Raw genomic sequence first — 20,874 nt, forward strand, 5'->3', positions numbered from 1 at the left:
GTGTGTGTGTGTGTGTGTGTGTGTGTGTGTGTGTGTGTGTGTGTGTGTAAAATGCCATACGGTCCCCAGCACTATTTGAGCATACGCTCTCTGAGCAATAGAGCAAATATGTCCATGAATGCCATGGACGCTGGTATCGGAAGTTTTTATGGCACTGTCTTCGGGTGATTCCATTGCTAGAGTCACCACTCTCCTAGTGCACAGTTACAGTTATTTCTCTTCTCTTTATTACTTGCACGCATCCCCTATTAGCTTTTTGAGTCATCTACTTGCAGTAATAACACCACTTTCCCAAGTGGGAAATAACCTTTTCAAAGACTTGTCTTCTGTGCCACACAGACTTGAGACACAGTCAACTAAAGTAAGTCAGGATGGTGCCTTACGCTGTTGGACTGAAGGGATCTGGGGCTCTGCTCTAAACAGTTAAAAACCACGCTCTGGCTCTGGGTCCAGTTCCTAACTTTCATCAGTAAGTATTTTGTTTGAGATTTAGAATGTGTTAGCTCATAGAAACCATTTGGGCACCAAAGAAAGGAAAGTAATACTTAATACAGAATGTCCCTCAGTCTAAAGTACGTTTCCCCTACCTCAGCAGTGTAAAAGAAGCACATTGCATATTTTTATCCTTATTTGACAATTGAGAAAAAAAGATTGTGGCCTCTAAGTTAAATGCCTGCCAAATTCTAGTAGCTAGTAGTTGAGAATTTTTATAACCAGGAGAAGGGAGGTATTACAGATGCGTACATTGAGCCCCTCCTCTCAGCAACAGGAGTTCATATTTTCATGAAAGACAGCTGCTGACCAGCTGTAGCCTGGCCTAGCTCTGAACACTGTGCACAGTCATGTTCACAGAATAGCTGTCAGATGGAGGGCACTGAGGGGAGAGAAGTAACTTACCTTCCACTCCAGTTCAGCTAAGCATGAACTGCCTGTCTCTTCGTTTGAGTAACTAGTGCTTAGTTATTTCTTCATCTTTCAGATCCTCAGAACCTTAGCAATACAATATAATCAAAAGCAGGTAGAACCAGCAGTGGCTTCTCTAAGATTGTGAGGTGGACAGATTCTAAACAGATGTGACTTGACTTCTGGTGCACATACTGACATTGTACACGGGAGGGAAGCGGCTGACCTTACAGAGGAGGGGGAGAAGGGCTGGCATCAGGTCTGTTACTCCCTCCTCCTTCCCTCTCACCCTGCACCTTCTTCCCTGAAGATACTAGCTGGGCATTCATTTCTTTCTTAGTAGGAAGTTAAAAAGCCCAGGCTGTCATGTAAAAAGACAGTTTACAGGGACAGTCTAGCACACCTGGGAATAAAGAGAAGAATGACAGAATCTTCACATGATGAGAGCGCTAACACATACTGGAGCAGTCTTTCAGTGGACTGTGTTATGACCTGTGGTGGGGAAAGAGGGCTGTGCCTCCTGCTGGGGAAGGAGGTCCACTTTGTTGTTGGATACTGCCTCACACTGATCCATTCTGTATCTCGCACTTGATTCTCTGAATTCCACTTAGCTTTTTTCTGTCCCACAAGAACCAGAAAACTTTGTTTTCTCTGTTGTTGCTGACTTGGAGGACCAGCCTCCCGTCAGCACCAGAGTCAATAAGAAAATCCACGAATGCAGTGATAACTTAGGGAAATTTCCTGTCTATCAAAAGGTTAGACTTTTTCTATCTGAGGGGGAAAAAAGAAACACAGACTCTTTCTGATGGTAACTTTCTCTTTACTACTTAAAAACAAAACTCTGCTCTCTCCTCCCAGTGCCTCTTTAGCAGCTTCTCCCTAATCAGCTCCACATCTCTGCATCCCGCTGCTGCTGCCTGTTGCCTCTGCCGCCTCGCTCTGCTCTCTGTCTTCTTTCACAGCCAAACTCTGAACAATTAGAAGTTATATTTTTCAGGCCCAACCAAACTCCAGATAACTCACGGAGTTTCTCTTAGGCTAGAAATGTCACATTAACCCATGCACATATTTCTAAGTTGGTGAGGTTTCCCAGACAGTAAACAATTGGATGAACCTTGAGGTTGGGGAGTGCAGAAAGGTCCATTACTGCAGGAAGTTATATCTAAAGTTGCTTCAAGCTCTGGCCTTGAGTCAGTAAAACAACACCTGGGAAAATGATCTCACGTGTTTATCTCTAGGGGCAACCAGCCTGCTTTTAATCTGCTTTGAAATCTAAGGTAGCTGTCTGTGTAAAAGGCTGTCTTTGTGACTGAGAATCCCATGTCAGACTGAGTAATGTAAAGTATAGGCAGAAATCACCTTCCTGACCATCCACAGCTACCTGTGTACCCAGTAAGTATAAAACACACCACCAAAGGGCTGTGGAAAGAACCCCACAGCTGTTGTATTAGGAGGCATAGCAGTGGCGGCACCCGAGAAAGTTACAAAAACAACCTGTCATCTACTCAATAACCCTTTGGCTCCGCCAAGTGGAGCTCCCCACGTGGACAAATAGACTGGTTAAACAAACACAAGTCGTCATTGCTGCACCATCCCATGGCCCTGTGCACTCTGTGGTGAGATTTTGAATTCTTGACATTGGTTACTCTGTTGATCTCCTGAAGTCTCTTTTCAAGGGAAATATTTTTAATACAGTACTTTTTTAATTCTTTGAGAATTATATACGATGTATTTTGATCATATTCAGTTTCCCCACTCCTCCCCCAACCCCTCCCTGATCCACTTTCTACCTTTTCCCAACTTTATGTACTCTTTTTTTTTTTAATAATGTATGAGTCCAGTTTGGGGGGCCACACCTTTGAAAGAAAGCTGTCCCCCTCCCCCAGAAATCATAGCTGTCAGCAGCTCCTCCATGAGGAGTAGGAACATGAGCACCTCCCGCTCTGTGTGAATGCTGACTGGCTTAATCCTTTTCAGGCAACCACAGCTGCTTTGAGTTCATGAGCACAGCAGACCTGTCCTGTCCAGACCCTAATTCCTTTATATTGATTACCAAAGATCAGCTCCAGTTCCTTGCTACTCTTTTAAATCAAAAGCAAACTCCAGTTCTCTCAGAATGTGACAATCAGGCCAGGCCGTGGTGGTGCTGCACGCCTTTAATCCCAGCACTCGGGAGGCAGAGGCAGGCAGATCTTTGAGTTCAAGGCTAGCCTGCTCTACAAGAGAGCTAGTTCCAGGACAGGCAAAGTGACAGAGAAACCCTGTCTGGGGGGGGGGGGGGAGAAAAGTTACAATCAGAGATTTTAAGGGTAGCAGGGACTATGGAAGTAACGCAGTGTTCTCCTCCTGTCTCTATTTTAATGTCTGTGGTCCTTACGATCAGTAAACATTTAACCAGCAGCAAGGTTACAAATGGTATCAATCCCAGAATGGTCAGCAGTCTCTATCAAACCTGTGTGCTATGTTGGGAAAGTAACATTTCCATTACACAGCTTTTGTTAGTTAGCACAGTACCTTGTGACAGATAGGCACTCTATTTGTGTGCTGCAGTTTCAACCACAAATGTCTGGGCTGGGTCTCCTGTACTTTCTAAAATAGTCTGTAATAAGATGAAAGTTGCAGCCAATGGGAGGTTAGGGAGAAGGGGAAAAAAACTTGTCAGAAAATTTTATGCCTTAAATGGTCAAATCCTACTCTAAAAAAACGTTAGTTAGGAACTGAACAAGAACCATTTCTTGTGAGTTAAGGAGTTTGAGGTACTCTGAACTCAGTATTATTTGTGTGTAAATTTTGTTCATGATTACAAACATGTCTTCCTTTTAATTAGGCATCATTCTTATCCTCATTGTAGGGGATTAGAGCTCACACAGTCTCAGTCAGGTGCACAAGTCCTACATCCAAAGGACACAAGAGCAGGGTCTTCACCTGCTCACCTCTTTCTAAACACTTGAACTTTATGACATTTGTTTCAGTGCCTGCTTTTCCCACCGTCTATGCAAAGGTAGAATGCTTGATTTTCCTGCGAAATGAAAACCTCAGTGGGACTTTTTTGACTCTGCCTTGAGACTTTTTATTGCCTGTATGTGTTCTGCAGACTCCTGTAGACCCTTCAGTGTCACAGTTACCTCGTAGACCTCCACCAGCAGCACCTACTGATGTTCTACATTGCCTGTGGCTCGGCATAGCCCCTGCTCACTCGTCCCTCACACCCACTAGACAGAACTCCAGGGCCTACGGTTTCTGTTTTGTTCACTATTGTAGTTCTGGAGCCTAGCACAGTTCCTGACACTTAAAAGATACTCAGTCTATATGGCTACCTGCTGTGTTGGCACTGGGGTTTGTAAGGGCATAGAAGAAATCCCCTATGTGTACAGATCACACCAAGTCTGTGTTGTGGACACCTCTTCCTTTCCAAGACAAAATCTGGGAGGCATCCAGGCCTGGAGGGGCAGCCATAAGAAAAGGAGACTTCTGGTTTTGTAAGGAAACATCTCCCAGTCCTCTGAGGAAGTATCATACATGTAGCTGTGCAGGGCATAGTGTATATAATCCACATCCTCTCCGATCTCTGGCCTTCACCATCCATGACTATTTAATGTTCCCAGCCCCCACGCCGTACTCTCTCCTGTCTAAATGAGTTGTTACAATTAAGAAAATGCTGTGCAGTACTGACTCCAGTCTGTGGCACCTGGGCGGTGCTGTTATTGCTGCTGGTTATACTCTGGAGTCTCCATAAGAGCATGCACTTCAGGTAAAAGAGATGCTAAGTGGTGGTCTGGTCAGACTGAGTACTCCTCTCCCCACTGCCATGTGTGGTTAAATACTTCACATCCTTGTACTCATTATATTCCCCATCACCCTAGAAAGGCTAAAAAAGAAGAAAAGCACTTCAGAGGGAATGAAGCAACTTGCCCAAAGCTAAAGAACAGAGGGCTTTTGTTCTCTCAGGATGGAGAAATTGTGTGTTCTCTATCAGTGTTGTCAGCACTCTGGGGCCCTTTACCTAAAATCAACTCATATTTCTAAGATGAACATGTTTTCCCCATGTAAGCAGAAACTGGTGCGCCATGTTAGACTGTGAGCTCAACTGTAAGGTCTTTTGTGTACCAAGGCCTGTTGGCTTCCTGTGCATCAAACTCACATTCAGTGACAGCTTGACCACGTCTTGTCATTCCATTACGGAGAAATGCTTTACAAGAGAAGACAGGCCACTGAAAAAGGCACTTGCTAATACCAAAGCCTTTCCTGCTTGACTGTTTGCTCAAGGATTGTTCACTGACTTCACCAGGAGAAACTGCTGGATAGATTAGAGGAGAAAGCTGCGTGCTTACCTCACACCACTCTGGCGTCCTGTTGGGCATGCCCTCATTCGCTGCCATGATGCCTTCATAGGGAATTCTCTCCATCTGGTGCCTACCATCCACATTTTATAAACCGTAGAATATTTTTCTCCTGCCAATATCTGCAATTATAAATGTCAGCATTCAAAGAACCCTACAGATATTCTGGACAATAAAGGTTTTTTTCTGGCCCTAAGATAAACAAGATGAGGTAGGGAAGTTTTTGTTTTTCTTACCTCCCTAAAGAGTAAAGTGAGGTGGCACAGTTAGATGTCATTTCAGAATGGCACCTTAGGTCATCCTCAGGTTTCTGCTCTGTATTAAATGGCAGGAAACAGTTCTTGACCCTAGGAGGGAACTTAGCTAGTGCTTCCCAGTTCTAAGTATCTTTTCACTCTCCAAAGCAGATTTTTATCTGCAATTCTTAGTGCCCTTTCTTAAATAACTTGGTCCTCAAATCAGACTACCTTTGTTTGAAGCCCATTTGTTAGCCTGAGACCCTGAGGGCTCACCGAGCTGTTTCTCACAGATAGTAATAGTTCTGTCTCAGGAGATGGTTGGCATAACCAGACAAGCCATAGTATAATGGGTTTGTTACTACCGTTCTACACAGGATAAGTATGTGACTTCTCTTTGCTTTCTCAAGAGTTTTCTTTTTCAGATTCATACATAGTTTCAGGGGCCTTAAAGAATGTTTTTGGGTTTTAATTACTTGAACCTGTATGTGTCTGTCCACTTTCACTGTGTTGCAGCACCTGTCTCCTATCTAGGATACACCAAATGCTTTCAATCAGCACCAGATAGTGAATTTCCTGGACAGGAAGCCCCTTCACTCACTGTCACGGTCTTCTGTTTCTTACCCTCTTATAAATATACCATTCTTAATTTGGGCTTAAATATAACACAAAAATGAGTGCATGCTGTGGTCCGCTGACTCTTGTTCTCTTTTTCCTGTGTTGTAACATGATATAGCCTTGAATCCTGAGCTCATTCTGCATCGTCATTTGGGCCAAAAGATGGTGGTTAGAGAGTGATGGTTCTGCATTTTAAGAAGTGTCATCTTCTTTCCCGATTCCAAATCATCATCTGTGACGTTTCACCCGAGACAGGGTGGAGTTAGTGAAACAGTCTGTTCATGAAGCTTCATGAATGCACTGACAACTTCAGACTTGTCTGGAGCTTCAGATCTTCCTTCATTTTAAGTTTCTGGGGCGTTACCCTGCTAGGGCCCATGTCTGGAGCAATCATGCTTTATAAAAATAGTGTCCATTTCCATATGAATGAATGTTAGTTAGCCTGACACTTTTTCACAGTGCAAAACAGAAATGCAGGCATGTTCTTTGTGAGATGACAGTATGAAATCGTGAGCTGATAAATTTACAGCTAACACTGACATGGTGCTTATAAACCCTAATTGAGTTTGCTGTCCCTTGGCCTGATTGTGGGAAGATGCCCTGGGGAGGTCCCTTTAGACAAACTGCTGGAGTAAGCTGTGTCTGTGAGGTCCTCTCTTACGATGCCCACAGGCTCCCTGTGCATGCATAGTCCTTGTAGAAGAGCCTTTCTCAGGGAGTTTCTTATGGGCTGCAGTTTCGCTGATGCAATGGCTTCATTTATCCCTAGGCGAGCCCCAGTGATGGAAGTGATGGCATTTTTGGTGAAAAGAAGGATGACAGCCAGGCAGGTGAGACTGTGTCCTGCAGGCAAAGAAAAGTAAGGTCTCAGTTTATAGTTATTGTAGAATTTCTATGAAGTCAATGTTATCTTTAAGGAGACTTCCAAGTAAGTTGACCTGTATTAAGCTTCCCTAGAGTGACACATGTCTCTTGACTTCAAAATGCAAAAGTTAAACAAGTGGTGTTTTTAGGATAGAATCTGGATAGTAAAGAAGGGACTGTAATTTCATTGATGTGGGCTGTTCTGTATCTGAGTTCAGACTTGGCTGGGGCTTTGGTAGTTGGAAAGGTCAGCTACACAGAAGCCATGACTCTATGTGAAGAAGACACCAGATTTTTTTGCTCTTTTCTTTCTGTAGAGCAACTCTGCCATTCAGAGAGAGGTGTATATTTGAGTGAGAACAGCACTGACCACAATATAAAACTGTTTCTAAAGCAAAATTGCTGCCTTTCCCACTAGCCTCACTCCTGGTTAATGTTAAAGCAGCTGCTTTAAAGTCACTAAAGCCTGTTGTCTTTGTATTTAAACAAACGAAGCAAAGTCCCTCTTGTATTTGCATTTGTAAATACTAATATCCTCACTGATGTTTGAAGCCCAGGATGGCTCCAACCCAGACAAATCACCCTGGCCAGTTTCATCTGCTCTCACTGCTCGACTCCGGCGTCTGGTCACTATTTACCAGCGCTGCAATCGCAAGGAGCTCTGCCGACCTGAAATTCTAGGCCCAGGTAATCAAGGATACTGGGTTCAGGAGGATGTGTTCAGGAGAACTTCAGAAATGGACCTCATCAACAAGGAAGCCCAAAAAAGGTAAAAGCCAAAGCAAGAAAGCATGCTAAACTAATTGGTCACGGGGTAAAGATGACAAGGGAAAGGCTTATAGGTGGAGGTTCGTGGGTTAGTTCCCATGTGACAGTTAGATTGTCTTCAGAATTTCTTCCAGTGGTGAGTGGGAGGCTGATAGATCTAGAACCCTCTGTGCACAATGCCTAATCATAAGACTTTCTAACTTCATATTCCTCCCGAAATCAGACCCCTTTTTTCCCTTGGTTTTCCAAGACAGGGTTTCTCTGTAGCTTTGGAGCCTGTCCTGGAAGTTGCTCTGTAGACCAGGCTGGCCTCGAACCCACAGAGATCTGCCCGCCTCTGCATCTGACTCCCAAATGCTAGGATTAAAGGTGTGTGCCACCACCGCCTGGCTCAGACCCCAGTTCTTGAAAATGCAACTTTAAAACATCACACTGATATAGGTCATACCATTTCAAATTCCCTGATTTTTATAACGAAAGAAATAGTTTGTTGAAGCTGTTTTACTATAATCTTGTTTTTAGTCAAGATTGTAAGATCAATAAATACATATAAAATACAAGGCCAAAAAGAAGGTACTTATTACTACCTTCTAGGTAGTCACTAGACTTGAGAGTTAAGCTACAAAGGCTGCCATAGGCCAGTGCAGGCTAGGAATGAACACAACGGAGCTGCAGTTCTCAGTCTTTATATCCTTTTTCTTCTGGTGCAGCACCCAGAAAATTAAATGATAACAAATTTAATTACTTCTCCGTACTCCCTCTGAGGTCATGAAATTGTGAAGTCCTCCTGGCGCAGCTGCGAGCACCTTCCTTTTTCTCACTCCCGGCTGACCTCTCATCCCACCCTCTGTTCCCATATAAGGCAGAGCACCATACCCAAGAACCTATCATAAAGACTGGTGACAGGAGCTTACCTGCCCTCCGAGTCACTGTCTGATTCCTGTTAGGACCTCTGTGTCCCAGAGGTGACTGACGAAGGCCGCCTGCCCAAATAATAGGGAGAAAGCTAAAGGGAACCGGAGAGTGGGAACACTCGCCTTCTCAGTCCCAGTGTCCTGTGTAAGGTAGAGAGGTTGGCTGAGATGGGGCAAGAGTCTGTGCTGTGTTGTCATGAGGGAAAGAGTAAAAGACAAAGTAAGTACCTTAGCATCTTGAGTCCTTATCTCCCTACAAGTGAAAGTTTAACTAGAAAAATCCTTAAGTTGGTGACCAAGAGATAGCAAAGAGATACTTGGCTTTGGTATAGAGTGATCAACACCAGAAGAGCTGAAGATTTGAACGCAGTTCCCTCTTTGAGAGTGGGATGTAAGGCTTTCCACCCAACATAGCTTAAAGGTAATTAGTAAAATACACAAGGCAGTTCACCTGTGCTTTGGATTTTACAGGCTTCTACAGCATGTTCTTAAATAATTGTTGACGTTATTAATAAAAGAATAAGCCAAGCATTGTAATATAGACCCATAACCCCCACACTCAGAAAAAAGAAAGCAGGCAGATCTTGAATTCAGGACCAACTTTCATGGAAAAAACCCTGTTTGCAAAGGTAGAAAAAACAGTTCACTTTTCTTCTTATTAATTTTCAGGTGGACTAGAAGAGAACAAGCCGACTTCTATAGAACAGTGTCTTCCTTTGGCGTTGTGTATGACCAAGAAAAGAAAGCCTTTGACTGGACACAGTTCCGCATCATTTCCCGTTTGGACAAGAAGTCAGATGAGAGCCTGGAGCACTACTTTTATAGTTTTGTAGCCATGTGCCGGAATGTGTGCCGTCTTCCCACATGGAAAGATGATGGTGAGAAAACTCTTGTCACTGTGGAGACAAATGTTAAGGTTCAAATTGCAGAATTACTCTGGCTGAACTACAAAACTGGAATCTGAAGAATTCTGATAAAGATGAGTAGGTTGTCAGAGGTCTGATCTTCTAATCCAGATCTCTGAATCCCCAAATGGTGTAACTTCTGTGAAAATTGAATTTCAATTAAAACTTCACAGAAATACTAAGAGATTGACATTAACTATGCTATCCAAAGTATAGAGTTTAGTCTTTTAGATCAAGATCGAAGGGCTGGAGAGATGGCTCACTGATTAAGAGCACTTATTGTGGCCAGGCGGTGGTGGTGCATACCTTTAATCTCAGCATTCAGGAGGCAGAGACAGGCAGATCTCTGTGACTTTGAAGCCAGCCTGATCTACAAGAGCTAGTTCCAGGACAGACCCCAAAGCTACAGAGGAACCCTGTCTCCCAAAAAAAAAAAGTAAATAAATAAAAAAGCACTTACTGCTTTTGTAGAGGACCCGAGTTTAGTTCACAGCACCCACATAGTAGCTAGTAGCTCACAAGCATCTGTAGCTCCAGTTGCAGGGGATCTAACACCTTCTTCAGACCTCTGATGGCACCAAGCATGTATGTGTACACTTACATATATTCAAAATGCCCATGTACATAAAATAAATAAATCTTATCTTTAAATGAGACATTAGGAACTCTTTATACTATCTTTGAATGAGACATTAGGAACTTTAAGTAATTTTCTATATATTGGCTCAGATAAGATAAATGACTGTCATTTAAACATCTGCTCCAATAGGCAACCCTTCTGATGTTTCTCCGATTGAAGTTTCACACAGATTCCCTTCAGTCTCTTCAGCCTGAGGTGTCCTGGGCCATGTTGTCACATGTTAGGAAAGCAGAGACGAGCACTGAACCTCTGCTTGGTTTCAAGTCAAGGAGCTAATTTAGATCTTAGAGTCATCTCAGTGAGACCTGGATTTGAACTCTGCTTTGCTACCTTAAGCAAAATGACTTTTCTGAGCACAGTCTCATTGTCCTTAAAAGAGAAGTGATCAGGATTTTTTTATTTTTTTGAGAACTGGAGAACAAATTGTGAACTTAGTGAGAGCTCACAGTATTGGCTTATAAGTGGGAACTGTTGTTTTTCTGCGCCCATTTGTCTTTGGTTTCCAGTTTTAGTAGGTGCTCACACCGAAAACGCCATACTGAGGGTGCAGGGAGTATTTATAGCATCCTCATGTAGTAAGTTCTGTGTATCTTTCTCTCCAGGTTCCTCTGATGCCAACATCTATGTTGAACCCATCACTGAGGAGCGGGCAGCAAAAACTCTGTACCGCATTGAACTGCTGAGGAAAGTCCGTGAGCAAGTGCTCAGGTGTCCACAGCTGCATGAGCGCCTCCAGCTTTGCAGGCCCAGCCTCTACCTCCCAGTCTGGTGGGAGTGTGGGAAACATGATCGAGACCTGCTCATCGGCACTGCCAAACATGGGCTCAACCGCACTGATTATTACATCATGAACGACCCCCAGTTATCCTTCCTAGATGCCTACAGAAACTATGCCCAACACAAAAGAACTGACACACAGGCACCTGGAAGTCTCTGTTGCCTTTACCAGAACAATTCTAAACTATATGAATCTCTTACTTATTCCCAAATGAGGAGGACTTCAGAGTCCCTGGAAAGTGAGCCAGAGAATCTGGTGAAAATGGAAAACAGAGACGATCATCTCTGTCTGCCTGAGGGCAGCTTATCTGACATAACTTGTGAAAACTTTATTTCCAAAGTTCAGGAGGTCATTTCTATCGACCATGACGAAAGCTTGCTGCCCGAGTCCTTGGAGAGCATGATGTATGGTAAGACAGGACTCAGCCGAGAGCCACTCTCTTTTCAGGAAACCCCAAGTGCCAACACACAGTCCAGGAAAGATATTGTCACCGTCTCAGCCCGCAGAGATGAGAGCTGCCAGCCTGCTGGCATTGAGGCAGAAATCGCTTCAAACTCTCTAATGAGCAGCTTAGAAGCAGGAGTAGCTAAAATGAACATTAAAAATGGAAAACATTTGTTGATCTCTATCTCAAAAGAAGGGGAACCCTGCTGCAGTGAGACAGGACAGAGACCTGAAGGCACGGGCCACCTAGAGGCCAAGTGCTTATCCCCTCCCTTAGATACAGGACACGAAAGTGGGTTTGTAGATCTGTGCAGTCTTAGCGTGTGTGACTCCAGAACAAAAATGTCATCAGATCAGCAGTTAATTGATTTATTAGAAAACAAGAGTCTAGAAAGTAAGTTGATTTTGAGTCAGAACCAGAGTGATGAGGAAGAGGAAGAAAATGAGGATGAAACTTTAGCTATAGTAGCAAGCGCCACAGAAAAGCCAGAGGGCTTGCATTTCACCAGGCCCAGTGCAAACATCCCCAGGGGAAAGAACCTCTGTTTCCACCAGGATGAAGCCAAGAAAGGAAGCCTGGAGGTGGTAAGCCAGACTCCTGGACCACAGAGGGCCTTTCCTCCCTCAGCCAGTCAGTGCCACTGCAAACACATGGAAAGGTGGGCACATGGCCTGGGGAGTGAGGAGTCTGAAGTAGAGAAGCTCAAGGCTTATCAACCAGACCTGTACAGAAGCAAAGCCAATAATACTACAGTGGAAGGTGAGCCTGCCATTATTCCAACAGAGCCATTTAAACTGAAGCATGAGCTTTTAAAAGAACCCTGGAAAGAAAGTGCAGAGGGGGGAAAGAATTTCTCCATGTATGTTCCTGAGGGAATTGAGCCCAAACCAGAAGACATGGATTTTGAGAATAAAGATGATTATGAGAAAGATGGAACCTGCCACAGTCAAGGTACAGTATACAGAATTGTATACTCATGTGATGGGAAGAGGGGTGCTGGGGAAGCCATGGTTGCTAGTTTTCACTCCTAAAATGGACCTACCTACCCACACTGCGTGGGTAAAACCACAAGGTACAGGTCTGGATATAGAGATTCAGCAGAGCAGTTCAGCTTGGTCACTTCAGAGAACTGGGGGTGACTAGATACAGTCACAGTGTCTCTACTGCATCAACCGTATGGTGTAGCAGGGACTGTGTATGTGTGAGTGTGCAGAAGATGCAAACTGGCACCCAGGGAAATGCTTTGTTCCTGCACTAGATGTATCGAACTAGCTGAAATAGAGCAGCTTTGGGACCTCAGAGACCTGCAACTAATACAGGTGCCATTAATTTGCAGGAACTCCAAAAATACAAGTCAAGTTGGCCTTTGTTGAGGTGAGCATAGAAAGCAGTTGTTCGTGTCATCGTCAAAACCCTGTGCTTTATGTCAGGGCATTTGTGTTAGATTTCTTTTAGAACTGAACACGAATAAAAATAGCAGTTGTAAACAACTGAAAGCATAGGTTTGATCTTTTAAAATAGGGAAATCTTAAATGGGGACTCAAGTTAGAAGGAATTGTAGGCCTGATGTGGTGACACACACCTTTCATCTGACACTCAGGGGCCAGAGGCAGGTGGATCTCTTGAGTTCAGAACCAGCCAGAGTATGCAATGAGACCCTGTCTCAAAAAGGAATTTTAAAAGTTAAAAATTCTGGGTGACTGAAATTTTTTATGCTTTGTGGGAACATACATACAGTGATGAGGGGCTCTGATGAACAACAGCAGTGGTGTTTACTTCCTTAGGTTCAAGAGGGCATAAGAGGGTGAATGAAGTAGGTCATTTATTATTGCCATTGTCTGGTACTGAGTGTGGTGTTCCAGGAGTGAGACAAGCGTGACCTCTATTAGAGAAGAAAAGACTGACCATCTTGGGTTATGTAGCTTCTTTTTGTTTTTTAATTTTTATTTGTGTATTTGGTGTATGTGTATGTACACATATGTGCCTTCTACCTGCCACTGAAGGTGTATATGCAGGTGCACTCACCTGTGAAATCATGTTTGGAGGCCACAGTTGATCACTCTCCATCTTATTTTTTGAGACAGGGTCCCTCACTGAATCTGGAGCTCACCTTTCAGTTAGATCCCAGTGAGCCCCTGGGATTAGCCTATCTCCTCGGATTTCCCAGCATTGGTGTTAGGCCACCATGCCCAGCTTTTATGTGGGGTCAGGTCTGGGAATCCAAATTCAGGTTCTGATGCTTTCATAGTAATTTTGCACAGTAGTTTGCCCCACTGAGCCATCTCCTTAACCCATATAGCCATTTTTTTTAAAAAACTCCTACCTTAAAGTTTTTGTCATTGTGATTAGTAACTAATTGAACCCAAGTTAAAATTTATATAGTCACTACAGTAAAGACTTGGAAACTGAACTGAAAATTACCTGATGGACTTGTGGTAAAAAAGGCCAGGAGGACCTGTCTGTGACCATGCCCCAGGCTTCCTTTTTACCCAGGCCAACAAAGATCGTGCCATGCATCAAATTAGATTCATAACACTTTTTGGACCCTGTTATGGTGAGTGAGTGAATGAATGGATGGATGGATGGATGGATGGATGGATGGATGGATGGATGGATGGATGAATGAATGAATCAAAAAGATGAGGTATTGAAAATTGAGACAGATGAGCACAGGGTAAGTGTGAGTGCGAGGACAGAGACGTTCCCCCTTTCTTCTGGGGTCAGTGAGGCTGGCAGCTTTGTGATAATTGGATAAGCACCGGTGCAGTTCAGACCCTGGAGGGCACTGCCTACAGAGGTGCGGAAGAGGTTAGTGCAGGCGAGTGAGCCCACTCTGGAAACTAGAAACCCTGCCGTCCTGAAAGAGCAGTAGCTTACTTTAGGGTCTGCCCCTTGCTTCAAACCTTTCAGTGATGCTTCTGTTGACTCCAGAGCTAAATCCAGTTTTATGTCAACAACTCTGGGTAACTTAGGTGGTTCCTGCCTCCAGCTTCATGCTTATCCTTACTCCTGGCTGTCTTGGTTCCCTAGCATGCCTTTCCCTCCCCTTACCTGCTTCCTCACCTGCACACCAATTTCCTGTGTATTAACCTACTTAGGATAAGCCTTTCTTGTTGTTCCCCATCATCATATCATGTTTTCTTCTCTTTGGATGTTTTACTCTTGGGGTTGGGGTCTCATTGTATAGCCTCAAAGTCCCAGTCTTCTTATTTGGCCTCTGGAATATTGCGATTACTCACGTGAGCCACCATGTTCTGTATGTTTGTACTATGTACAGCACTGCCACACTCCGGCTGTTTCTCCATAGTTGGTTGTTTGCTATCTCCCCTGTGAGGCAGGGAGAACGCTGAGAGCTCAGATCTGCCAGTCCTAGCAAAGCTGCTCCTAAGAAGGAGCTGCTCTGGCTCCTGGGAGACTCATTGCACAGTCAGAAGTAAAACTCACACATTCCTTGTCGGGAAAAGAGGTCCAAGTCTCCACCTTGGACATCTCGCTGCTCTCTGCTCATGCTCTCTCATTGCTAAGTAGTAGGTCTTTGACATTCCAGGCCACACTTAACAAATTAACTTTGACCTTGCCTGGCATGATGGCACACACTTGTAATCCAAGCACTGGGGAAACAGAGGTAGGTAGATCTGTTTGAGTTCAAAACCAATTCAACAGTGAGTTCCAGGCCAACCAGGGCTACATAATGAGATCTTGTCTCAAAATAGCAAAAATCTTTTTCCTTTACTTATGCTAACAGTAAAGCTCCTGGCTCACTTGCCTTATTTTGTATATGAAACTTGGAGCTTTGTTGGAAAGTCCATGACTTCATCTCTCTTGGTCTATCACATTTCATATCTTAGACGATCCTTTCAAACTGTCAGGTATTACAGTGTTTGGTCTTCTTGTCCACTAAACCAGCATGTTTAGGTAGTCTTAGATGACAGCTTGCCTCAGAAGCCCCAAGCAGGATTTGCCTCTATGGTTTAACAATTTAGGTCTCTTGAAGATAGAAAACATGACAATTTGTAGTTTACTTAAAGTAAGCTAGCACTGAGTGGACTAATTGAAAACAGAAGAGACAGATTTAAATGTCCAGACCCTCATATCACTAGCATTTCCCAAATATCTAGTTGTTTGTTTGTTTGTTTTTTAACCTGTCTTTCCAGACTACCCAGGAAAATACTCTGAGGAAGAGAGTAAGAGTTCGCCATCAGGCATTGCAGGAGACCTTGGGGAAGAGGCACAGGAAGTACGGGCTCCCACCATTGCTCAGCTGCTGCAGGAGAAAACCTTGTATTCCTTCTCAGAATGGCCAAAGGTATCTTCCAGAGCTTGCATCCTCCTCTCAGGGCATTCCCAGCTTTGATTCCTTTGCATTAAACTTTATAAAATTCATCTATCAGACAAACTTAGCTATGTACATTTGAACATTAAAGATGATGCACTAAGAAAAAGAAAAATTATATTCACCAGACTAATTAAACCATAAGAGGGAATGAATCTTCAGTCATAACACTTTTTTACTCTTTATTTTCTAGACCTTGACATTTATTTATAGATTATGTAGTGAATGCTTCTGAGAACTCATCTCTGGTCAGCTCTTTATGAAAAACTTGACCTTGCTCTCAGGGACTTTGCAGAATTGGATAACTTGAAACTTATTCCTCAGGGCTGCTATTTTTTCCCCCAGGATCGTGTGATAATTAACCGCTTAGATAATATTTGCCATGTGGTGTTAAAGGGGAAGTGGCCCTCCAGCCAACAGTATGAGCCATCAGGTGCACTGCCCACGCCAATTTTAAACAGCAGTGCAGGTTCTCGAAACAGCCTCTCAGAGCCAGAAGCAGCAGAACATGGCTTCAGCAGTGGTGCAGCATTGGCAGCCCAGATCCAGAAGGTGAGGTTACAGCTGATGGCGGACTACCAAAGAACGGTAGCCACACCCACTTTCCATTAAGTCATTTACTCAACAAGTGTTTAGGAGTTTTGGTTTGGGTTTTCAGTCAGGTAGCTAGTGTTAATTTGGACTCTGCACCTTATTCTCTAGACTGTGACGAGCTATTAAAAGCTTTGGTACAAAGAAAAATGAAGTAAAAGCAGAGCTTTGTACCTAAAGTAGAGCCTGCAGGTTGTCGGGGGAAGCAGAGAAAGAAGAGTAGAATACCAAGTAAGGGTGCTGCGAAGAAGAAGTTCTAGGCTACAGGTTAGAGGATGAAAAAGGAACTAACTTGGCAGCAATGACTTGAGGAACGAACAGGTGTCTTCCCTTAGAGGCCAGAGGATGCAGCAATAGATAGCAATCATGAAATCAAGGCAGAAAGGGGTTTGTATATGGAGGGAAGGTGAGTGACTTAGGGGGTGTTAGCACACGCCGAGTCTGTTTGACTGCATCTTAGACTCGGGTAGGGACCTTGGAAAACTGTTGGCTCTGGTTTACTTGGTCTGGTGCAGCTGGGATATTGAGTTGCTTTTGCTTTAACTTCCCAAATGATTCTGATATGCTACTAAGGCTGAGAATCGCTGGGTTTAAGCTCGCAACCATAGTACAGTCCAAAGCCTGTTAAAAGTGTAGATTCACCAAAGTAGACTCTAGATTTAATAAGCCATCTGGTGGTTTAGCACTAATGTTTGAGGAGCCTTGAGGTCACAGAGAAGATAACTAGAAATAATACAAGTCCTGAGGAAGTGAGGCCTGGAGAAGAAACTGGTGTTTGGTCACAGAAGTTACATTCAAACTTTTTGCCATGTGTGTTCACAGGAGAGCTTCTTAGCCCCAGTATTCACAAAAGATGAACAAAAGCACAGACGTCCCTATGAGTTTGAGGTGGAAAGGGATGCCAAAGCTCGGAGCCTAGAACAATACTCTGCCACCCATGGGCGTCCCCCCATTGTCCTCAATGGCTGGCATGGGGAATCAGCTATAGACCTCTCCTGCTCATCAGAGGGGTCCCCAGGAGCCACATCCCCTTTCCCAGTGAACACCAGCACCCCTAAGATTGGGGCTATCGGTTCACTTCAAGGAGCCCTAGGTATGGACTTGTCTGGAATTCTGCAAGCTGGCCTAATCCACCCAGTAACTGGACAGATCGTCAATGGAAGCCTCAGGAGAGATGATGCTGCCATGAGAAGGCGGAGAGGGAGGAGAAAACATATTGAAGGAGGGATGGACCTCATCTTTTTGAAGGAGCAAACACTTCAGGCTGGAATTCTGGTAGGTATATGAGTCCATTAGGTAAAAACCATTGTACATAGAGAAACAAATTTATTCTTCAGATACCAACTGTTTTGATTACAGATCTTTTACACTACTTAAGTTGTCCTTGTTTTCTATCATTATGAAATGCCTTCCATCTTTTCTAGAATAGGTAATACTAACCACCCTTTGGTAGCCCTTAATATGTATGCAGCCTGGAAATGTGAACCAAAGGGTCTTATTTCAAATAGAAGCAACCCAAATCTTCCAGTGTTTCAAAAAAGAGTCATTGACAAGCAGTTGAATAGCAAGGCCAGTTGACAGGCAGCATTCCCTCAGCATAGTGAGACTCTCCAGGAGCTGAAATGTGGGACATGGAAGGTTGATTCTGGCCTTGGTATCTGGCACTGATACGGGGCACACCACTGAACTATACTCCGCTCTCTCTAAATCATCTATAGACAGCCTGTGTGAAGATACCTATAGATCATAGAGAAGCAGTGCATTCTAAACTCAGAGAAGAGCATTGTAAACCATTGAGGAGGCTGATCCTTTTTTAATCTTGAGTCCTAAAAGTAGATAATCATATTTCATAATTTCAATAGAATAATATTTATTGAGTAATAATGTGTAATGTGTTCGGAATCTTTCATAATTGAAACCTCACAACAGCTCTAAAAAAAAAATGACTATCTGAAGCGTAAAAGCTTTTAAAAAGGAGCCCTTGAGTGACGGCAGGAAATTAGAGGGTCTTGTTTTCTACATACTGAGAACATCAATGATGAACTGTGTCATTTGAATTGTGTCTTCCTCTCAGGTTTTGTATATAATTTGAGAGGTAGAAGGGGCATATCTTTTTCCCTGTCTAGTCCTACACAAAAATTTTACTATTTGTTTTGTGTTTCCATTTTAATAGTCTGATATTTAACATATATCTTAACACACACCCCCTTTTTTTAAGGTGGGCAGGGGTGGTGGTATCTCAGTATTGCTCAGACTAGTCTCAAATTTGTGGGCTCGCTTGACCCTCCTACTTCAGCCACCAGGATCAGTAGGACCCTCCAATCTACCTGTTCAGATTTCATTGGTCTGAGGCATCCACCACAACACCTCCTTCCTTCAAGCTAGTTGAAGTGTGTGTGTGTGTGTGTGTGTGTGTGTGTGTACATGAACACACTAGCATGAACACATGGAAGCCAGAAGACAACCTTGGATATTATGCTTCAGGCACATCCGCCTTTTGGTTTTTTGAGACTAGGCTCTCACTTACCTGGAAACTTGTCAGTTAGGCCAGACTGGCTGTGTAGTGAGCCCCAGGGATGTACTCCTTCCCACTTTCTCAGCTCTGATGGTACAAGCTTGTGTTTGTTGTTGTTTGTTTGTTTGTTTTAAGTCTTGTGTTTTGGTGAGGGAGTTTAGGTTTACTTATTCCTATTCTATATGTTAGAGTGTTTTGCTTAAATGTGTATGTATGCACTGTATGCATATGCCTGACCCACAGAGTCTGGAAGAGGGCAGTGATTCCCTGGAACTGGAGGTACAGATAGTTATGGGCTACCATGTAGGTACTCTTAATCACTGAGCCATCTTTCTTGGTCATTCTGGCTTTTAAAAAAAAAAAACAAAAAACTCATGGGTTCTTAGGACTGAACTCGGATCCTCATATATATATATAAACCAAGCTCTGTACTTACCAACTATGTACATTCTGAGTGTGTTCTCCCCACTGCTAAAGGCATGTGCTTCTTTTCTGAAAATACAAAGCAGTGATTTTCCTCTTGTGCTCATAGTATTCCAAAGGAATCACTGGAAGAAAAAAATATATATTATTTTCTTTTCTGGATAGTTTTTAAATTTGTAGATACGAGCACCATTAGCACTACTGTAGGATTTTATCAGACCTATATAGGTATTGGTGTTTCAGAGCTGAATAAGACACACATCCAAACCACAGAGGAGGAAAAGGTGAGCAAACCTCTGCATCGAATTTTCTGGGATGTAAGAAGTCGGGAGGCAGTGTCTAGGGACAGTGAGTGATGATGACAAAGGGGTGGAGCTTTAGGATGGAGGTCAAGCCTGCTGAGTAGACAGGTGGAAGGCATTCCAGTGGTGCACACCTAGCATTTGTAGGAGCAGTGAGCAGTCAGTAGTTCAATGGGTTCACATTCAAACACCCAGTGTTGATAATGGTTTGGGAGCAGATGGAAAAGTCAAAGAACACCTACATGTTCTACAGTAGACCCATGATCGGCATGACTAATAATGTAGAGATTGGTGTTTCAGGAACTCATTTTATCGTTCCATGATTATCTACATGTGCTCATTTTTTCTTAATCTAGGAAGTCCATGAAGATTCGGGGCAGACTACCCTAAGCACTACACACCCTGAAGGGCCAGGAGCTGCTTCCTCAGCTCCTGAGCCAGCAGCAGCCAACGACCAGACTGAGAAAGCTGTTCCCAGCAAGAGCCTACTTGACTGGCTGCGGCAACAAGCTGACTACTCCTTGGATGTCCCTGGGTTTGGGGCAGTAAGTGTTGGTTCCTATTATCCCAGACCAGTTAGCTCACTGAAAACTTAGGGAAACTAGAAGGTGGGAACTATTTGGAAGAAATCTGTGTTGAGAACTTTTTCTTTTTTTCCCTTGGCTGTCCTGAAACTCATTCTGGCCTCAAACTCAAGATATCTGACTGCCTCTGCATCCTGAGTGCTGGAATTAAAGGTGTGCACTACCACCACCTAACAAGAACATCATTTTAAAGATTATCTTTTTGTTTTAGTTTTTAATGTTTAAATTCTCCAGTAACAGAAATTGCTAGAGCATACCAATAAGTTTACATGCAAAAGTTACAAGAACAGAATTTGACTTAAGTTCACCCCCCTCATATCTCCCCAGAAGTGACCACATAACATCTTAAGTTCACAGATGAATCTTTAGGTTGTATAAACTCTACCATTTGATGAAATTTTTCCAAGTTAATTTATTCTTGCTTCTGCAGAAGGCTCTTTTCTCTGTTGCTCTGGTGGACTTCATTGAAGTCACCTAGATGCCTTTTCCTCTTCTTTGTTTCCTCCCAGTTAGGAACCTGCAGGAGGGCTCCTAAGCACTGGTGTTCATTCTTGGTTCGTGCCAACCCCATCTGTTGTTAAGAATAGTTAGTTATAGTTGTAGTTTTCCTTAGTTATGATAAAGATTATTGTAACTTTAACTTGATAACTGTTTTGTTATATGTAATTTTGCTATGTTAAAGTTAAAGCCTTCCTTTTTTGTTTTAAACAGAAAA

General features: G+C 43.4%; 1 protein-coding gene across 3 annotated transcripts in view; it reads left to right on the forward strand.

The window, feature by feature from the left end:
• The window catches only part of Chd6 (chromodomain helicase DNA binding protein 6), a 171,419-nt gene that overhangs the window by 140,430 nt on the left and 10,115 nt on the right, over window positions 1-20,874 (forward strand). For 2 of the 3 annotated variants that reach the window (XM_005362986.3, XM_026787116.1), the window contains 8 exons: window positions 6,867-6,927; window positions 7,514-7,730; window positions 9,313-9,521; window positions 10,791-12,362; window positions 15,566-15,717; window positions 16,090-16,296; window positions 17,158-17,610; window positions 19,932-20,120. In XM_005362986.3, coding sequence (XP_005363043.1) covers window positions 6,867-6,927; window positions 7,514-7,730; window positions 9,313-9,521; window positions 10,791-12,362; window positions 15,566-15,717; window positions 16,090-16,296; window positions 17,158-17,610; window positions 19,932-20,120 — 3,060 coding nt within the window. The remainder of the gene's footprint in view (window positions 1-6,866; window positions 6,928-7,513; window positions 7,731-9,312; window positions 9,522-10,790; window positions 12,363-15,565; window positions 15,718-16,089; window positions 16,297-17,157; window positions 17,611-19,931; window positions 20,121-20,874) is intronic. The other variant, XM_026787117.1, reaches the window with a different exon arrangement.

Source organism: Microtus ochrogaster, linkage group LG8, assembly GCF_000317375.1.
Source record: "Microtus ochrogaster isolate Prairie Vole_2 linkage group LG8, MicOch1.0, whole genome shotgun sequence".
NCBI lineage: Eukaryota > Metazoa > Chordata > Mammalia > Rodentia > Cricetidae > Microtus > Microtus ochrogaster.